This window comes from Equus asinus, chromosome 15 (genome assembly GCF_041296235.1).
Source record: "Equus asinus isolate D_3611 breed Donkey chromosome 15, EquAss-T2T_v2, whole genome shotgun sequence".
NCBI classification, from domain to species: domain Eukaryota; kingdom Metazoa; phylum Chordata; class Mammalia; order Perissodactyla; family Equidae; genus Equus; species Equus asinus.
In genome coordinates, this window is record NC_091804.1 from 25,478,745 (window position 1) to 25,495,557 (window position 16,813).

A 16,813-nucleotide genomic window follows, 5' to 3' on the forward strand; every position below is an offset into this window, starting at 1 on the left:
GGACAACACAAAGAAGGAAAACTACAGGCCAATATCACTGATAAACACAGATGCAAAAATCCTCAACAAAATATTAGCAAATTGAATACAGCAATATATTAAAAGGATCATACACCACGATCACATGGGATTTATACCAGACACAGGGATGGTTCAACATCTGCAAATCAATCAATGTGATACACCACATTAACAAAATGAGGAATAAAAACCACACGATCATCTCAATAGATGCAGAGAAAGCATCTGACAAGATATAGCATCCATTTATGATAAAAACTCTGAATAAAATGACTATAGAAGAAAGTACCTCAACATAATAAAGGCCATATAAGACAAATCCACAGCTAATAACATACTCAATGGAGAAAAGCTGAAACCTATCCCTCTAAGAATAGGAACAACACAAGGATGCCCACTTTCACTGCTTTTATTCAACACAGTATTGGCAGTCCTAACCAGAGCAATCAGGCAAGAAAAAGAAATAAAAGGGATCCAAATTGGTAAGGAAGAAGTGAAACTGTCACTCTTTGCAGATGACATGATTTTATATAGAGAAAACTCTAAAGAATCAACCAAAAAACTTTTAGAAATAATAAATGAATATGATAAACTTGCAGGAAAAAAAGCTGCAACAAAATCAGTTGTGTTTCTATACACTAACAATGAAGTGGCAGAAAGAGAATTTAAGAACATGGGCCAGCCCGGTGGCCAGTGGTTAAGTGCGCACGTTCATCTTCGGTGGCCCTGCGTTCGCCAGTTTGGATCCCGGGTGTGGACATGGCACCACCTGTCAAGCCATGCATATAAAGCAGAGGAAGATGGGCACGGATGTTAGCTCAGGGCCAGACTTCCTCAGCAAAAAGAGGAGGATTGGCAGCAGATGTTAGCTCAGAGGTAATCTGCCTCAAAAACTATATATATATTTTTTTTTAAAGAAAGAATACAATCCTATTTACAATTGCAACAAAAAGAATAAAATATCTAGGAATAAATTTAACCAAAGAGGTGAAAGATCTATACACTGAAAACTATAAAACATTAGTGAAAGAAATTGAAGATGACATCAAGAAACAGAAAGATATTCCATGCACATATATTTAAATATACATACTACCTAAAGCAATCTACAGATTCAATGCAATCCCAATCAGAATCCCAATGACATTCTTCAGAGAAGTAGAACAGAGAATCCTAAAATTCATATGGGGCAACAAAATAGCCAGAAGAGCTAAAGCAATCCTGAGACAAAAGAACAAAGCTGGAAGCATCACAATCCCTGACTTCAAAATGTACTACAAGGCTACAGTAATCAAAACAGCATGATACTGGTACAAAAACAGACACACAGGTCAATGGAACAGAGCTGAAAGCCCAGAAATAAAATCACACATCCACAGACAACTAATCTTCCACAAAGGAGCTAAGAACATATAAAGGAGAAAGGAAAGGCTTTTCAAAAAATGACACTGGGAAAACTGGACGACCACATGCAAAAGAATGAAAGCATACCATTACCTTTCACCATACACAAAAATTAACTCAAATTGGATCAAAGACTTGAAGGCAAGACGTGAAACCATAAAACTCTTAGAAGAAAATATAGGCAGTAGACTCTTTGACATGGGTCTTAGAAGGATCTTTTCCAATACTATGTCTACTCAGGCAAGGGAAACAAAAGAAAAAATAAACAAGTGGGACATCATCAGACTAAAGAGCTCCTGCAAGGCAAAGAAAACAGAATGAAAAGACAGTGCACCAACTGGGAGAAAATGTTTGCAAATCATATATCTGACATGAGATTAATCTCCAAAATACATAAAGAACTCACACAACTCAACAACAAAAAAACAAACCACCCAATCAAAAAATGGTCAGAGGATATGAATAGGCATTTTTCCAAAGAAGATATATAGATGGCCAATAGGCACATGAAAAGAAATTCAACATCACTAATCATCAGGGAAATGCAAATCAAAACTACACTAAGATATCACCTTAAACCCATTAGAATGGTTATAATCACCAAGACATTTTAACAAATGTTGGAGAGGATATGGAGAAAAGGAAACTCTCATACACTGCTGGTAGGAATGTAAACTGGTGCAGCCACTATAGAAAACAGTATGCAGAGTTCTCAAAAAATTTAAAATAGCAATACCATACTACCCAGCTAACCCACTACTGGGTATTTACCCAAAGAACTTGAAATCAACAATACAGAGAGACTTATGCACCCCTATGTTCGTTGTAGCATTATTCACAATAGCCAAGACATGGAAGCAACCCAAGTGCCCATCAACTAATGATTGGATAAAGAAGATGTGGTATATATACACACAATGGAATACTACTCAACCATAAAAAAAAGACAAAATTGTCCCATTTGCAACAACATGGATGGACCTGGAGGGTATTATGTTAAACAACATAAGACAAACACCATATGATTTCACTCATACATGGAAGATAAACCAACACATGGACAAAGAGAACAGATTAGTGGTTACCAGAGGGGAAGGAGGTCAAGGGGTGGGTATAAGGGATAAAAGGGCACATTTATAGGGTGACTGGCAAATAGTAGTGTACAACTGAAATTTCACAATGTTATAAACTATTATGACCTCAATATAATAAAATAATGAGATAGTTCTATATGTACTGATATGACTGCTCTCCAAAATACACTCTTAACAGAAATAAGCAAGGTATAGATTAACATGTATGAGAACTTTGGTGTAGAAAGAATACATATAAATATGTTTATAAATACATGAAATGTCTTTGGAAGGTTATAGAAGAAATTGCTAAGAGCAGTGCCTTCAGGGAAGGAACTGAAAAACCAGACAACCTAGGAAGAAGGAAGAACTACTACTTTCCACTGCACACTGCATCAACCTTTTGAATTTTATACCGTGAGTATGTATTACCTAGACATAAAAAAAGAAATTTGTCCTTGAAAAGCCTTTAAATCATCCAAAACCACACTGTGCATACATGTTAATATAAATGTCTTTACTTTATGTATATGGACTCATAATATAGTTGGAGAACCACTGAGGTAAACAAAAGTATGGAATAAGAGAAAAATCTATACACCAAAGTCTGGACATTCAAACCAATCTGCCTTTGAGAGAACTACATTTTCCACAGAGGAAAATGGAGAATGGATAGAAAATTCTAAAATAGAATTCTCTTACAGGATTTATTCTATTCTGTCTTATTATTAACAACAACTTACCTCTATTGTGCACTTATTACGAAGCACTACTCAAAATGCTTTATACATATCATCCTCAAAATGATAATTCTCAAAATAACCTGATAAGGTTGGTACTAATGTTATCCACATTTCACAGATGAAGAAACCAGGGACCTTTCCCAAGGTCGCATAGTTATTAAGTGAGAGAGGCACAATTTGAGGGCTTGCTCTCATCTACTAGGCCACTTGATTAAGTCTCTATAACTGTAACCCTAACCTAGGAATTAGATCCCAAAGTGAACACTCATATTCAGTGCCCATAGGATATGCTTCTACTACACACTGAAAATCCATTTCCCAACTCAAGCACTATACAGACTTTCTCGTGCATATCTGTGATACAGAAAAGAAGCAAAATGGAACCAAACAGCTTCGCTGAAGCTTCATCCCTGAAATAGTTCTGTAAGAGACATGAATGTAGACATTGGCCCACTTACAGTGTCTACAGAACACTAGGCAATGGGCTTTAACAGACATGAATTAGCTTGGTTGATGGCAGCTGGGTGACAGTGGTGGCCAAGGTCATGGGTTCAGTCATTCGTCAGTCAGCTTTCCACTGCACCCTGGCCAGAGGCCCCTCAGCCTCCAGCCCAAACACAAGGCATGCTGCCCCTGAGGCAACTGGGGGGAAGAGCAGTGACCCATGCGAATTCATCCCTACCATCAAGAAAATGGCAGCAGACCAAGACTATCGCCTCTCTACAAGAAATATGTATTACCCTCCCTTTCCTTTCTCATCTCCTTCTGCTTTGTTTTCCAAGGAATCTGTGTTATAGGACAATCTCTAAAGTGGGTATTGGTGGGTTCACTTGGCCTAGAAAATGAAAACTAAAAACAGCTGAGGCAGGCTGTGAGGGCAACAAGGTACCTCTGTAAAATCAAATCTGTAGGCCAAAAAAGAAGTTCTACATGTTGAGAAGTGATTTTAGGTTTCTTGTAAAAACAACAGTGTCTCTCCCTCCACCTTCAAATTCTAAACACCCTAACCATAACTTAAAATATTCTAATGAAGAGGAATACTGGCACAAGTAATCATTTTTCATCTCAAATTGCTGAATTGTGTAAAATAGTAGACAGGGTGATTAGAAAAAGTAAAGAAATTAATGGTAAGATCCTTGTGGTTTCTCAAGGGCTGCCAAGCTGCCACTTTCTTTTCTTCCCAGTTGTCTACATTGAAACAGACACTGGTCAGGAATGACATCAGTCTCAGCACAGAAGTAGCTCCTGCACCATCCCAGGGCTCACCTGTCGCATGCTGTAGGCAAAGAGGAAGCCCATGTTGTACTGAACTTCCCGAAGCAAAGAGACCGTCTGGAGGTGATCTTCCTCTGTCTCACCACAAAAACCAGCAATGAAATCACTGCTGAGGCTCACACCTGTGACACACAACAAAGGACAACACGTCAGTGCTGCTTACCTTCAAGAGAAGCCTTTGGCACTTGGGGGTTAGAGAAGGAGGGAGAGCAATCATAAGGCCTCCCCTGGAGATACCCAGCCCAGATTAAGCAGAACAGCACTTATAGAGCAAGTGGGATAGCCTTGCTTGTCTACAGTGTTCCCATGCCAGAGCCTGGCTTCTCAGTCCACATTCCCCTCAGCACCAGAAAGGGGATTTTCACTTCAAATGTCGGATTTACAGACATGGTAGAAGTCCACATTTTCAAACTGGTCCTGCTTTTACTAATGAAAACCTGGCACTGCCTCATACAAACATATACTTTTGAAGTTAGTTTTAACACAATGTTCATTTAAGATAGCAATAACTACTAGTTACTGAATACTTACTAAACACTCTACTTTACAGTCTATTTCATTTAATCTATTTAATTATCCCAACAATCCAATGAGGTGAGTACTATTAACTCCATTTTGTAGATGAGGAAACTGCAGCACAGAGAACCTCCACACTCAAAATGACAGTATGTATGCGTAACACAGGTACAATAATCTGAAATTTGGAAAAAATTATAGACATTGTCAACCAAATCTAAACTAAAAGACTACAGAGTAATTGTATTAGGAGGAAGAGAAAAGAGAAAAAAGTGTCAGGGTTGGGATAAGAGAAAAGGAATTACCCTTAAGTACACAGTTTCAAAGATCTCAATTGCCCCAAATCAGAACTAATTTAAACCATAACTTTGCCAGCTAGCAAGATGGAACAAAGTCTCTCTCTTACGCTCAGAAACACAAAGACCATAGAAAAGGAATCTCTTTAACCTTGACATCACAAGCCGATCCACACCTCTGAGGATTTCTAGCACAACCAAGAGAGAAGTAAAAAGAGAGAGAGAGAAGTGACGAGGAGGAAAAGAAGTGTAAAGGTGTCACAAGGTACTGCCACAGGTGTTGCCTGTATCTCACCAAGAAGACTGCTGTCACCAGTAGAGTAATGTGGTCAGCAGAGTATGTTTCTTAAATGTACCTGGAATAGACTCTCTAATATGATGAATTAACTCCACATAAGCTTCTCTTGAATATCTGCAACAAACAAAAGAAAAGAAAAGGCTTAGATGAACCCATTTTTTTTTAATGAATGGTATAAAAAGATGACACTATGACTTACCACACATAACCATTTCTCATCCACATAGGATGGTATAAAAGTAGGTTAAAGTATCCAAAAGGGCCCTTTTGATCCAAATCCTGTACTGTAACCTAGTCCAGAGGCTATGAATTTTTAGCTCAAGACCATAAATTACTTTAAATATTAAAAATACATATTTTGGGGCCAGCCCTGTGGCAAAGTGGTTAAGTTTACACATTCCGCTTCAGCGGCCCAGGGTTTGCCAGTTCAGATCCTGGGTGTGGACATGGCACCACTCATCAGGCCATGCTGAGGTGGAATCCCACACAGCACAACCAGAAGGACCTACAACTAGAATATACAACTACGCACTGGGGAGCTCTAGGGAGAAGAGGGGTAAAAAAAAAAAAGGACTGGCGACAGATGTTAGCTCAAGTGTCAATCTTTTAAAAAAAAATACATATTTTTTATTTAACTAACAATTGAAGACAGATTAACATTTAAGAGGATCTCTAAAACTCTTTGCCAATGTGGAAAACAAGACAAAGCATAGTTCCTTACAGCGTGCCATTTGTCACATTCTCCTTTCAGTCTTACCTCCGCAATATTTATTGTTCCCAAAGTAAGTGAACACATAGAGCTATATTTAAATTCCAACTCAACAACATTAATGTTAAAAACTAAAGGATTAAAACCTCAGAGTGTGCCACACAGTAGGTGCTTAATAAAAAACATGCTACAAATGAAATTGAGTCCTTAGTCTATACTTATAGACCGAACAGAAGCAAGTTTCAATGTCCACAGGTCTATTCATATATAATAAACATTTACTAAGCAGCTACTATGTGCCACCCAGTGTGCTAGGTTCTTAGACCCTGTTTGGTCCTTAAGGAAACATGGAAAAGGTGCAGGATGCCCCCTCCCCAAGCAAGTCTGACCCCCTACGCATGGCCTCCAGTACACGGCTGCTCCCGCTCTGGGCTGGTACGTGGATCTGTTTACAGATGTTGTCTCTCTCATGAATCAGCTGCAGAACCTGGTCAAATAGAACACATAGAAGGTCATTAAAGTCTCACCAAATCTTGTCGAAAGAAAACAGCCCCCACTGTTTCTCCACCAAGCTTAATTTTCAAGTAATTAAGAGGCTGATTAACCCAAACACATGAATTACCCAAATCCTTTACTTCTGCTCAAGCCATGTTCTATCTGCCTCAGACATTTCACCTGATGGCATCTCTGCTTTCAAAGAGTAAAGAACGCAAGTAGAGGTCAGATTTAAGCGAGAGGGCCATTCACAGGTAGTACTGACACAAGAAAAATAAATGGCATTCGTTTCATCTAATATAAAAACTAATTAGCCACTTTAAAAGATACCATCAAGAAACTAAAACTAGGAGAAAACATTTGAAAAAATATATTGACAAAGGATTTGTATCAAGAACACATAAAGAACTTTTACAACTCAGTAAGAAGATAAATAATCCAGAGGGGTAAAGGTAGGGAGGAGACCAAAAGACATTTCACTGAAACAAAAAACCTTTAAAGAAAAAAAGGTTCCCATTACAGAGTGATGTCAGCATCACAGCGGAGTGAGTTCTCCGGCAATCGCTCCCCTCCAATACACAATGAAAAGGACATTCATACTCCAACAGAGGACATCCACACAACACAAAAGACGTCTGAGACCCAAGCAGCCACGCATCGGAGGGAAGAGAGGCTGGAGTGCCCCTCGGAGGAGGTGGAACACAGTAAGAGAAAACTTCGTTCCCTCCCCAAAAGACTGCAATCTGAGACTGCACGCAGCCTCTGAGACGGAAGGAAAGGGGGACGGGGACGCTCATTCGTGGGAACATCAAAGATCCCCAAGGTCCCTTGCAGCCTAAGGGAAGGCCCCTACCAAGGTGAAAGCTTTCGCAGGGGGTGACCTTATCAAGCCAACACCCCAGGAGATCAGACAGTGAGAGCACAGCAAGGAAACACTGAGAGCAAGCAGAAAAAAGCGCCCCTCCCCCCAACCCACCCACTGCTGGCTCCAGCGCCTGGGATCCTGGCAGATCACAGAGGGCTCAGAATACGCAGCTCTTGGCCCCCAACCAGTGGCGACAGGTGGTAACTGAGACCAAATAACACCAGGACAAATAACACCAGCAAAAGAACAAAGCCACACCCTGTAGTAGTATCAGAAATTATATCTCCATACAAGAGAGAAAATGACAAATACCCAGAAATCAGTCCTGAAGACACAGAAATATGTAATCTAAATAAGAGAATTCAAAATAGCTATCATCAAAATCTCAACGAGTTAAAAGAGAATGTACAGAAACAATTCAATGAGTTCAGGAGCTACCTCACAAGAGACTGAAACTACAAAGAATAATCAATCAGATATATTGGAGATGAAAGACATAATCAACGAGATAAAACAAAATATGGAGTCCCTGAACACTAGAGCCGACACCATAGAGGAGCAAATCAGCATAATCGAGGACAGACATGGAAATACACCAGATAGAAAAGGAGAGACAACTAAAACTAAAAAGAAATTAAGTAAGCCTCCGAGAAATATCTGACTCAACTAGGAAATGCAACATAAGAATTATGTTGTATTCCAGAGGGAGAACAGAAGGAGACTAGAACAGAAAGCGTGTTCACACAATAGCAGAGAACTTGTCAAAGTTAGGGAAGGAGATGGAAATCCACGTGGAAGAGGTTACCATATCTCCTAAATATATCAGTGTAAAAAGACCTACTGCAAGGCATATAGTAGTAAACTGGCAAAAGTGAATGACAAAGAAAAAAATACTACAGGCAGCAAAGGGAGAAGAAAATAAACTACAAAGGAACCCCTATCAGGCTTTCAGCACATTTCTCTGCAGAAACCTTACAGTCTAGGAGAGACTAGAATGACATATTCAAATCTTTAAATGACAAAAACTTTCAGGCAAGAATACTCTATCCAGTGAAAATATCCTTCAGATATGATGGAGAAATGAAAACTTTCCCAGATAAATAAGAGCTAAGGGACTTCGTAGTCACAAGACCTCCACTACGAGAAATCCTCAAGAAGGCCCTCCTACCTGAAAAAAACAAAGAAAGGGAGACAAGGGTTACAAAGCATGGAGTAAGGAGATAAATAGGAAGACAGAATCAGAAAACTGTAACTATACATCAGAACAGGTTAGCAACTACTCAAGTGTAACATTAAAGATAAAGGGAAGGAAAACACCAAAAACAAAGATAATCCTGTTATTTTAATCACAAACTCACAACACAAGATGGAATAAAATGTGAGGAAAACAACTTAGGAGGGGAAGAGGAGAGGGACTGAATCAGTTTAGTCTGAGAAAATAAGAGGCCAACAGACAATGGACTATCTTATCTAAAAGAAAATAAGAGGCCATCAGAAAAGAGAGTATCATATCCACGAGATTTTGAATACAAACCTCATGGTCACCACTAAACAAAAAAGCAGAACAGAGACACAAATAATAAATAAGGAGAAAAAAACAAACACCATATAACAAACTACATAACTCAATTGGTAGACTGAAACACATGGGACAAGAAACAAAGGAAATGCAGGAGAACCGGAAAACGAGTCATAAAATGGCAGCATTAAGCCCTCATAGATCAATCATCACCCAAAATGTAAATGGATTGAATTCTCCAGTCAAAAGACAGAGTGGCAAGATAGATTAAAGAACAAGACCCAACAATATGCGGCCTCCAGGAAACACACCTCAGCTCCAATGACAAACACCGGCTCAGAGAGAAGGGATAGAAGACGATACTCCAAGCTAAAGGCAAACAAAAGAAAGCAGGTGTCACAATACTTATATCAGACAGAGTAGTCTTCAAGATAGGACAGGGAAAGAGAGACAAAGAAGGGCAGTTTATAATGAGCAAAGAGACATTCCATGAAGAAGAAATAACGCTTATAAATATCTATGCACCCAACACAGGAGCACTGAAGTTCATAAAGCAACTATTAACAAACCTAAAGGAAGATATTAAAAATAACACAATAATAGGAGGGGACCTCAACACTCCACTCACATCAAATGATAGATCATCCAGACAGAAAATCAACAAGGAAACAGCCAAATTAAATAAAATAGACCAGTTAGACTTAATAGACACACACAGAACACTCCATCCAAAAGCAGCAGAATACACATTCCTCTCAAATGTGCATGAAACATTCTCAAGGATAGACCATATGTTGGGAAACAAGGCAAGCCTCAATAAATTTAAGATGGAAATAATAACTGGCATCTTTTGTGATCCCAATGCTATGAAGCTAGAAATTAATTACAAGAAAAAAGCTGAGAAAGGGACAAAGATGTGGAGACTAAACAACATGCTACTGAACAACCAATGGACTATTGAAGAAATTAAAGGAGAGATCAAAAAATACCTGTAGACAAATGAAAATGATAACATGCCCTACCAACTCATATGGGATACAGCAAAAGCCGTATTAAGAGGGAAATTCATCGCAATACAGGCTCACCTTAATAAACAAGAAAAATCCCAAATAAGCAATCTCAAACTACACCTTACTGAATTAGAAAAAGAAGAATAAACAAAGCCCAAAGTCAGCAGGAGAGAAATAATCAAAATCAGAGCAGAAACAAATGCTATTGAAACAAAATGTAGTAGAAAGGATCAATGAAACAAAGAACCGAATCTTTGAGAAGATAAACAAAACTGACAAACCCCTAGCCACACTTACAAAGAAAAAAAGAGAGGAAGCTCAGATAAATAAAATTAAAAATGAAAGAGGAGAAATAACGGATACCACAGAAAATACAAAAGATTATAAGAGAATACTACAAAAAGCTATATGCCAACAAAATGAACAATCTAGAAGAAATGGATAAATTCTTAGACTCTCACAACCCCCCAACAAAGAATCAAGAAGAAACAGATAATCCGAATAGACCAATCACAAGTAAAGAGTGAAACAGTAATCAAAAGCATCCCAAAAAACAAAAGCCCAGGCCCAGACAACTTCCCTGGAGAATTCTACCAAACTTTCAGAGAGGATTTAATACCTATTCTTCCCAAGCTATTCCAAAACATCAGGCAAGACGAGCGCTTCCTTACATATGCTACGAGGGCAATGTCACTCTGATACCAAAGCCTGACAAGGACAACACAAAAAATGAAAACTATAGGCCAATATCACTGATGAACATAGAAGTAAAAATCCTCAACAAGATACTGGCAACCTGAATACAACGATACATCAAAAAGATCATATATCATGATCAAGTGGGATTTATACCAGGGACATAGGGATAATTCAACATCCACAAATCAATCAATGTGATACACCACATTAAGAAAATGAGGAATAAAACCACATGATCATCTCAGTAGATGCAGAGCAAGCATCTGATAAGATCCAACAGCCATTTATAATAAAAACTCTTTTTGTTTTATAATAAAAACTCTTAACAAAATGGGGATCGAAGGAAATTACCTTAACATAATAAAGGCCATATATGACAAACCCACAACCAACATCATACTCAATGGAGAAAAACTGAATGCTATTCCTCTGAGAACAGGAACAAGACAAGGATGCCTACTATCACCACTCTTATTCAACAAAATACTGGAGGTTTTAGCCAGAGCAATTAGGCAAGAGAAAGGAATAGAAGGAATCCAAACAGGGAGTGAAGAAGTGAAACTCTTGCTGTTTGCAGATAACATGATCTTATATATAGAAAACGCTAAAGAATCCATCAGAAAACTATTAGGAATAATTAACAACTAACTACGGTAAAGTTGCAGGGTACAAAATCAACTTACAAAAATCAGCTGCATTTCTATACTCCATTAACAAACTTACAGAAAGACAACTCAAGAATACAATTGCGGGGGGGCCGGCACAGTGGCACAGCAGTTCACATGTTCCGCTTTGGTGGCCCTGGGTTTGCCGATTGAGATCCCAGGTGCAGACATGGCACTGCTTGGCAAGCCATGCTGTGGCAGGTGGCCCACATATAAAGTGGAGGAAGATGGGCATGGATGTTAGTTCAGGGCTGGTCTTCCTCAGCAAAGAGAGGAGGATTGGCTGTAGTTAGCTCAGGGCTAATCTTCCTCAAAAAAAAAAAAAAAAAAGAATACAATTCTAGGCCAGCCTGGTGGCACAGTGGTTGAGTTTGTACGTTTCACCTTGGTGGCCCAGGGTTCACCACTTCAGATCCCAGGTGCAGACCCATGCACCACTTGTCAAGGCATGCTGTGGTAGGCGTCCCACATATAAAGTGGAAGAAGATGGGCACGGATGTCAGCTCAGGGCCAGTCTTCCTCAGCAAAAAGAGAAGGATTGGCAGCAGATGTTAGCTCAGGGCTAATGTGCCTCAAAAAAGAAAAACAAAATACAATTCCATTTACAATCACAACTAGAAGAATAAAGCACCTAGGAATAAATTTAACCAAGGAGGTGAAGGACTTACACAATGAAAACTTAAGACATTATTGAAAGAAATAGATGACGACATAAAGAGATGGAAAGAGATTTCATGTACACGGATTGGAAGAATAAACATAGTTAAAATGTCCATACTACCCAAAGCAATCTACAGATTCAGTGCAGTCCCAATCAGAATCCCAATGACATTCTTCGCGGAAATAGAGCAAAGAATCATAAAATTCATATGGGGCAACCAAAGACCCTGAATTGCTAAAGCAATCCCGAGAAAAAAGAACAAAGCTGGAGGCATCATAATCCCTAACTTCACAATGTACCACAAAGCCATAGTGATCAAAACAGCATGGTACTGGCACAAAAACAGGCACACAGATCAATGGAACAGAGCTGAAAGCCCAGAAGTAAAACGACACCTCTATAGACAGCTAACCTTTGACAAAGGCGCCAAGAACATACAATGGAGAAAAGACAGTCTCTTCAATAAATGGTGTTGGGAAAACTGGACAGCCATATGCAAAAGAATGAAAATAGACCATTATCTCACGCCACACACAAAAGTAAACTCAAAATGGATCAAAGACTTGAAGATAAGTCCTGAAACCATAAAACTCCTGGAAGATAATACAGGTAGTATACTCTTTGAGATCGAACTTAAAAGGATCTTTTCAAACACCATGTCCTCTCAGACAAGGGAAACAAAAGAAAAAATAAACAAGTGGGGGACTTCATCAGACTAAAGAGCTTCTGCAACGCAAAAGAAACTAGGATCAAAACAAAAAGAGAACTCACCAATTGGCAGAAAATATTTGTAAATCATATATCCAACAAGGGGTTAATCTCCCTAATATATAATGAACTCACACAACTGAACAACAAAAAAACAAACAACCTGATCAAAAACTGGGCAGAGGATATGACAACATTTTTCCAAGGATGATATACAGATGGCCAACAAACACATGAAAAGATGTTCAACATCACTAATCATCAGGGAAATGCAAATCAAAACTACACTAAGATACCTCTTTACACTTGTTAAAATGGCTATAATCAATAAGACTAAAAATAACAAATGTTGGAGAGGGTGTGGAGAAAAGGGAACCCTCATACACTGCTGGTGGGAATGCAAACTGGTGCAGCCACTATGGAAAACAGTACGGAGATTCCTCAAAAAACTAAAAATAGAACTACCATATGACCCAGCTATCCCACTATTGGGTATCTACCCAAACAACTTGAAATCAATAATCCAAAGTAACATACATACCCCTATGTTCATTGCAGCACTATTCACAATAGCCAAGACATGGAAACAATCCAAGTGCCCATTGACCGACAATTGGATAAAGATGTGGTATATATATAAAATGGAATACTACTCAGCCATAAAAAAAGCCAAAATTATCCCATTTGCAACAACATGAATGGACCTGGAGGGTATTATGCTAAGAGAAATAAGCCAGACTGAGAAGGACAAACACCAGATGATTTCACTCATATGTGGAATATAAACAAATACAGGAACAAAGAAAACAGTTCAGTGGTTACCAGGGGAAGGGGGGTGGGGGGTGGGCACAGGGGTGAAGGGGAGCACTTCTGTGGTGATGGACAAGAAATAATGTACAACTGACATTTCACAATGATGTAACCTATTATGAACTCAACTAAAAAAAAGGCTTCACATGTGGGCTACATACTGCATACCAGGCACTTTGCTAAGTACCTTCCACATGTTATATCTATTACCTAACAACCCAAAGAAGAACGTGATTATTAACCACATTCTACAGATGAAGATGGTAAGTTGAAAAGGTCACATCTACTAGTAAAGCCCTGGAAGAGCTAGGAATGATCTCAGGTCTGTCTGAGGCCAAAGTCTGGGATACTTCCCACTGCATATCATATTGCCTCCCTTCTTGTCCAACCCATACCACCTTGTACTAAAACCTCTCTCTGCACAGCCTTCATGGTCCCAACAGGTGGTCTTAACCTCCCGTTAATATCAGACCTATCTCTGCCCCTACCTTGGTAGACTTTAAATCTTTCCAAAGGACCAGTAGATTCAGAGGGCAATATAGCAATACACCACAGGATCCCTGAGCAAGACTCGAGGCCTCTGCTGCATCCTACTGGTTCAGCCTTTGGCATGCTTAAGGATACTGATATCAGATTGGCACAGTTAACTATCGATACTCACCTCATCAGGAAAGTCCTTGGGGTGGGGAGAGGTGAAACGGATCCTCATTTCAGGATCTATTCTGGAGACCTGATCCAGAAGGTGAGCAAAACGAAGCCCTCCTTGCTTGGTTTTATAGTTGGTGGAGAAGCCACGACTGAGGCTGGTGGACATTGCATTATTGAACTGGACTTCTGAATTGTCCCGAAAACTATTAACATTCTGACCAAGGAGTGTCACTTCTTTCAGCCCCTGAAAAAGGGAAAACATATTGGAAAAAATAAGTATATTGGAGGCAATTTAAAAACTTGTTTGGTACCTTCACACCAAATCACTAATTAAAATTAGCTGAACCTACCAAGAGCCATCCATAAATGTGTTCTGTCTTTAACCCAATAATTTCATGTTTGGGCATCTCGTCTGAAGAATTGAACTTGAGAATAAAAACTTACATAAAAAGCAATCTTCAAAGTATTTTTTAGAATAGCAAAAAACTAGATGTAAACTCAATGCTCAATAATAATGGTTAATTTATGACACCATAAATCAAATTATAACACCATTCTGTCAGTTGAACGTCATATAATCATCGCCTACAAAGTATTCTTGCCAAAAATATCTAGCCTAAATCAAATCAAGCTTTTACACCTAACTTTCAGTTTACTAGAATTCAGGGGAATATTCTAAATGATGACATGAGGAAGCAATCAGACAAATTGCTTCAATTTGGTCTCTTCAAAAGATTAATGCATGATTTAAAGCTAACAACAAAAACATGGAAGAGCTATTTTAGATTAAGATAGATTGAAGAAATATAAAAACCAAATAAAACTACACAAATCTTGACTGGATCTTGGTTTGAAAATACAACAGCAATAAGAAATTTTGGGACAATTAATAAACTTTGACTATGGACTATGTATTACATAATATTAGTTAATTGCTAGATTTCCTACATGTGATAATAGTATTATCATTATGAGGGGAAAAATTCTTATTCTGTGAAGAGTCATATTGAAGTATCTGGGGTTAAGTAGCCTGATGTCTACAACTTACTTTCAAATGGTTCAGAAAAAATATATTTATATATCTATAGAGATAGGCAGATAAAGCAAATACAACAAATGTTAACAGTCATGTTTATTGCACTAGTCTTTCAACTTGTGTTTGAAAATTTGCATCATAAAATTTAAGAAAAAGAATAATGGTTGCTATAAAGACTATTTTTTGTAACTTAATTTTGCCATAATTTCAAACTTACAAAAAAATTGCAATAACAGTACGAAGAACTCCCATTTACTCTTTGCCCAGTTTCACTGACTGTTAACATTGTGCCCCACTTGTTTATCATTCACATTAACACATTCATATACACTCTCTCTACACACGTGTGCAAGCACACATTTTTCTAAGCCTTCTGAGAACAAGTTGCAAACATCAGACTCTTTTACCCCTACATATTTCAGTATATATTTCCCAAAAATAAGAACATTCTCCCACATAATCTCAGGACAATTATCAAAATTAGAGGTATTGATACAATACCATTATCTAATCCACATTCAAATAAATCAAACTTTCACCAATTGTCCAAATAATGTCCTTTATAACTTTTTTCTAACTTTTATTCAATAATGGCATGTCTAGGAATTTATCTTATGGATATAACCATAAGATGAACAAAGATTAATGCATAGAGATGTACTTCTACACAGCACAGTTTTAATAGGGGAATAATTGAAAGCAATTTGAAAGCTGTTGTCCTACAAGTAAATCACAGTGTGTCCACACCAAGGAAAGCCACACTGATACAAAAATAAAGCTAAAAGCTATCAGTGACATGGGAAAATGCTCACACCATTAAGGACAGGATACAAAATTGCTTAGACAGTAAGATCACAACTACATAAAAATATTTTTTTTAATAACTTTATTTTTCCTGATCATAATCCCACTCCAGGACAACTCAATGCATCTTTAACTGTCACATCTCTAGGAGCTATAAAGACTATTTATTTTTACAAGTTGTGACATAATGTTAATTTAAAAAACAGGATATACTAAATGCAATGTCGATCCTGGATTAGATCCTGAAAAAGAAAAAAGACACTAGTGGGGGAACTGGCAAAACCAGAATAAAGTCTGAAGTAGTTTAATAGGAATGTACCAGCAGTCTTAATCTTTTAGTTTTGACAAATACACCAAAGTAAGATGTTAACATTACAGGTAACTCTATCTTTGCAACTTTTCTGAAAATTTAAAGTTATTCCAGAACAAAAGGTTTATTTAAAAAAAAGCAAGATACAAAACTAAGTAAAATACAAACACATATAAAAAGAAATAACAGGGCCCACCCAGTGGCACAGTGGTTAAGTTTGCACATTCCATTTTGGCGGCCCAGGTTCA

General features: G+C 38.1%; 1 protein-coding gene across 9 annotated transcripts in view; it reads right to left on the minus strand.

The window, feature by feature from the left end:
- The window catches only part of CDK5RAP1 (CDK5 regulatory subunit associated protein 1), a 57,290-nt gene that overhangs the window by 17,969 nt on the left and 22,508 nt on the right, over window positions 1–16,813 (minus strand). For 8 of the 9 annotated variants that reach the window (XM_070485758.1, XM_070485756.1, XM_070485759.1 and 5 more), the window contains 4 exons: window positions 14,429–14,659; window positions 6,725–6,822; window positions 5,685–5,740; window positions 4,508–4,638 (listed from right to left, as the gene is read on the minus strand). In XM_070485758.1, coding sequence (XP_070341859.1) covers window positions 4,508–4,638; window positions 5,685–5,740; window positions 6,725–6,822; window positions 14,429–14,659 — 516 coding nt within the window. Of the gene's footprint in view, window positions 1–4,507; window positions 4,639–5,623; window positions 5,741–6,724; window positions 6,823–14,428; window positions 14,660–16,813 lie in introns of all 9 variants that reach the window. The other variant, XR_011494618.1, reaches the window with a different exon arrangement.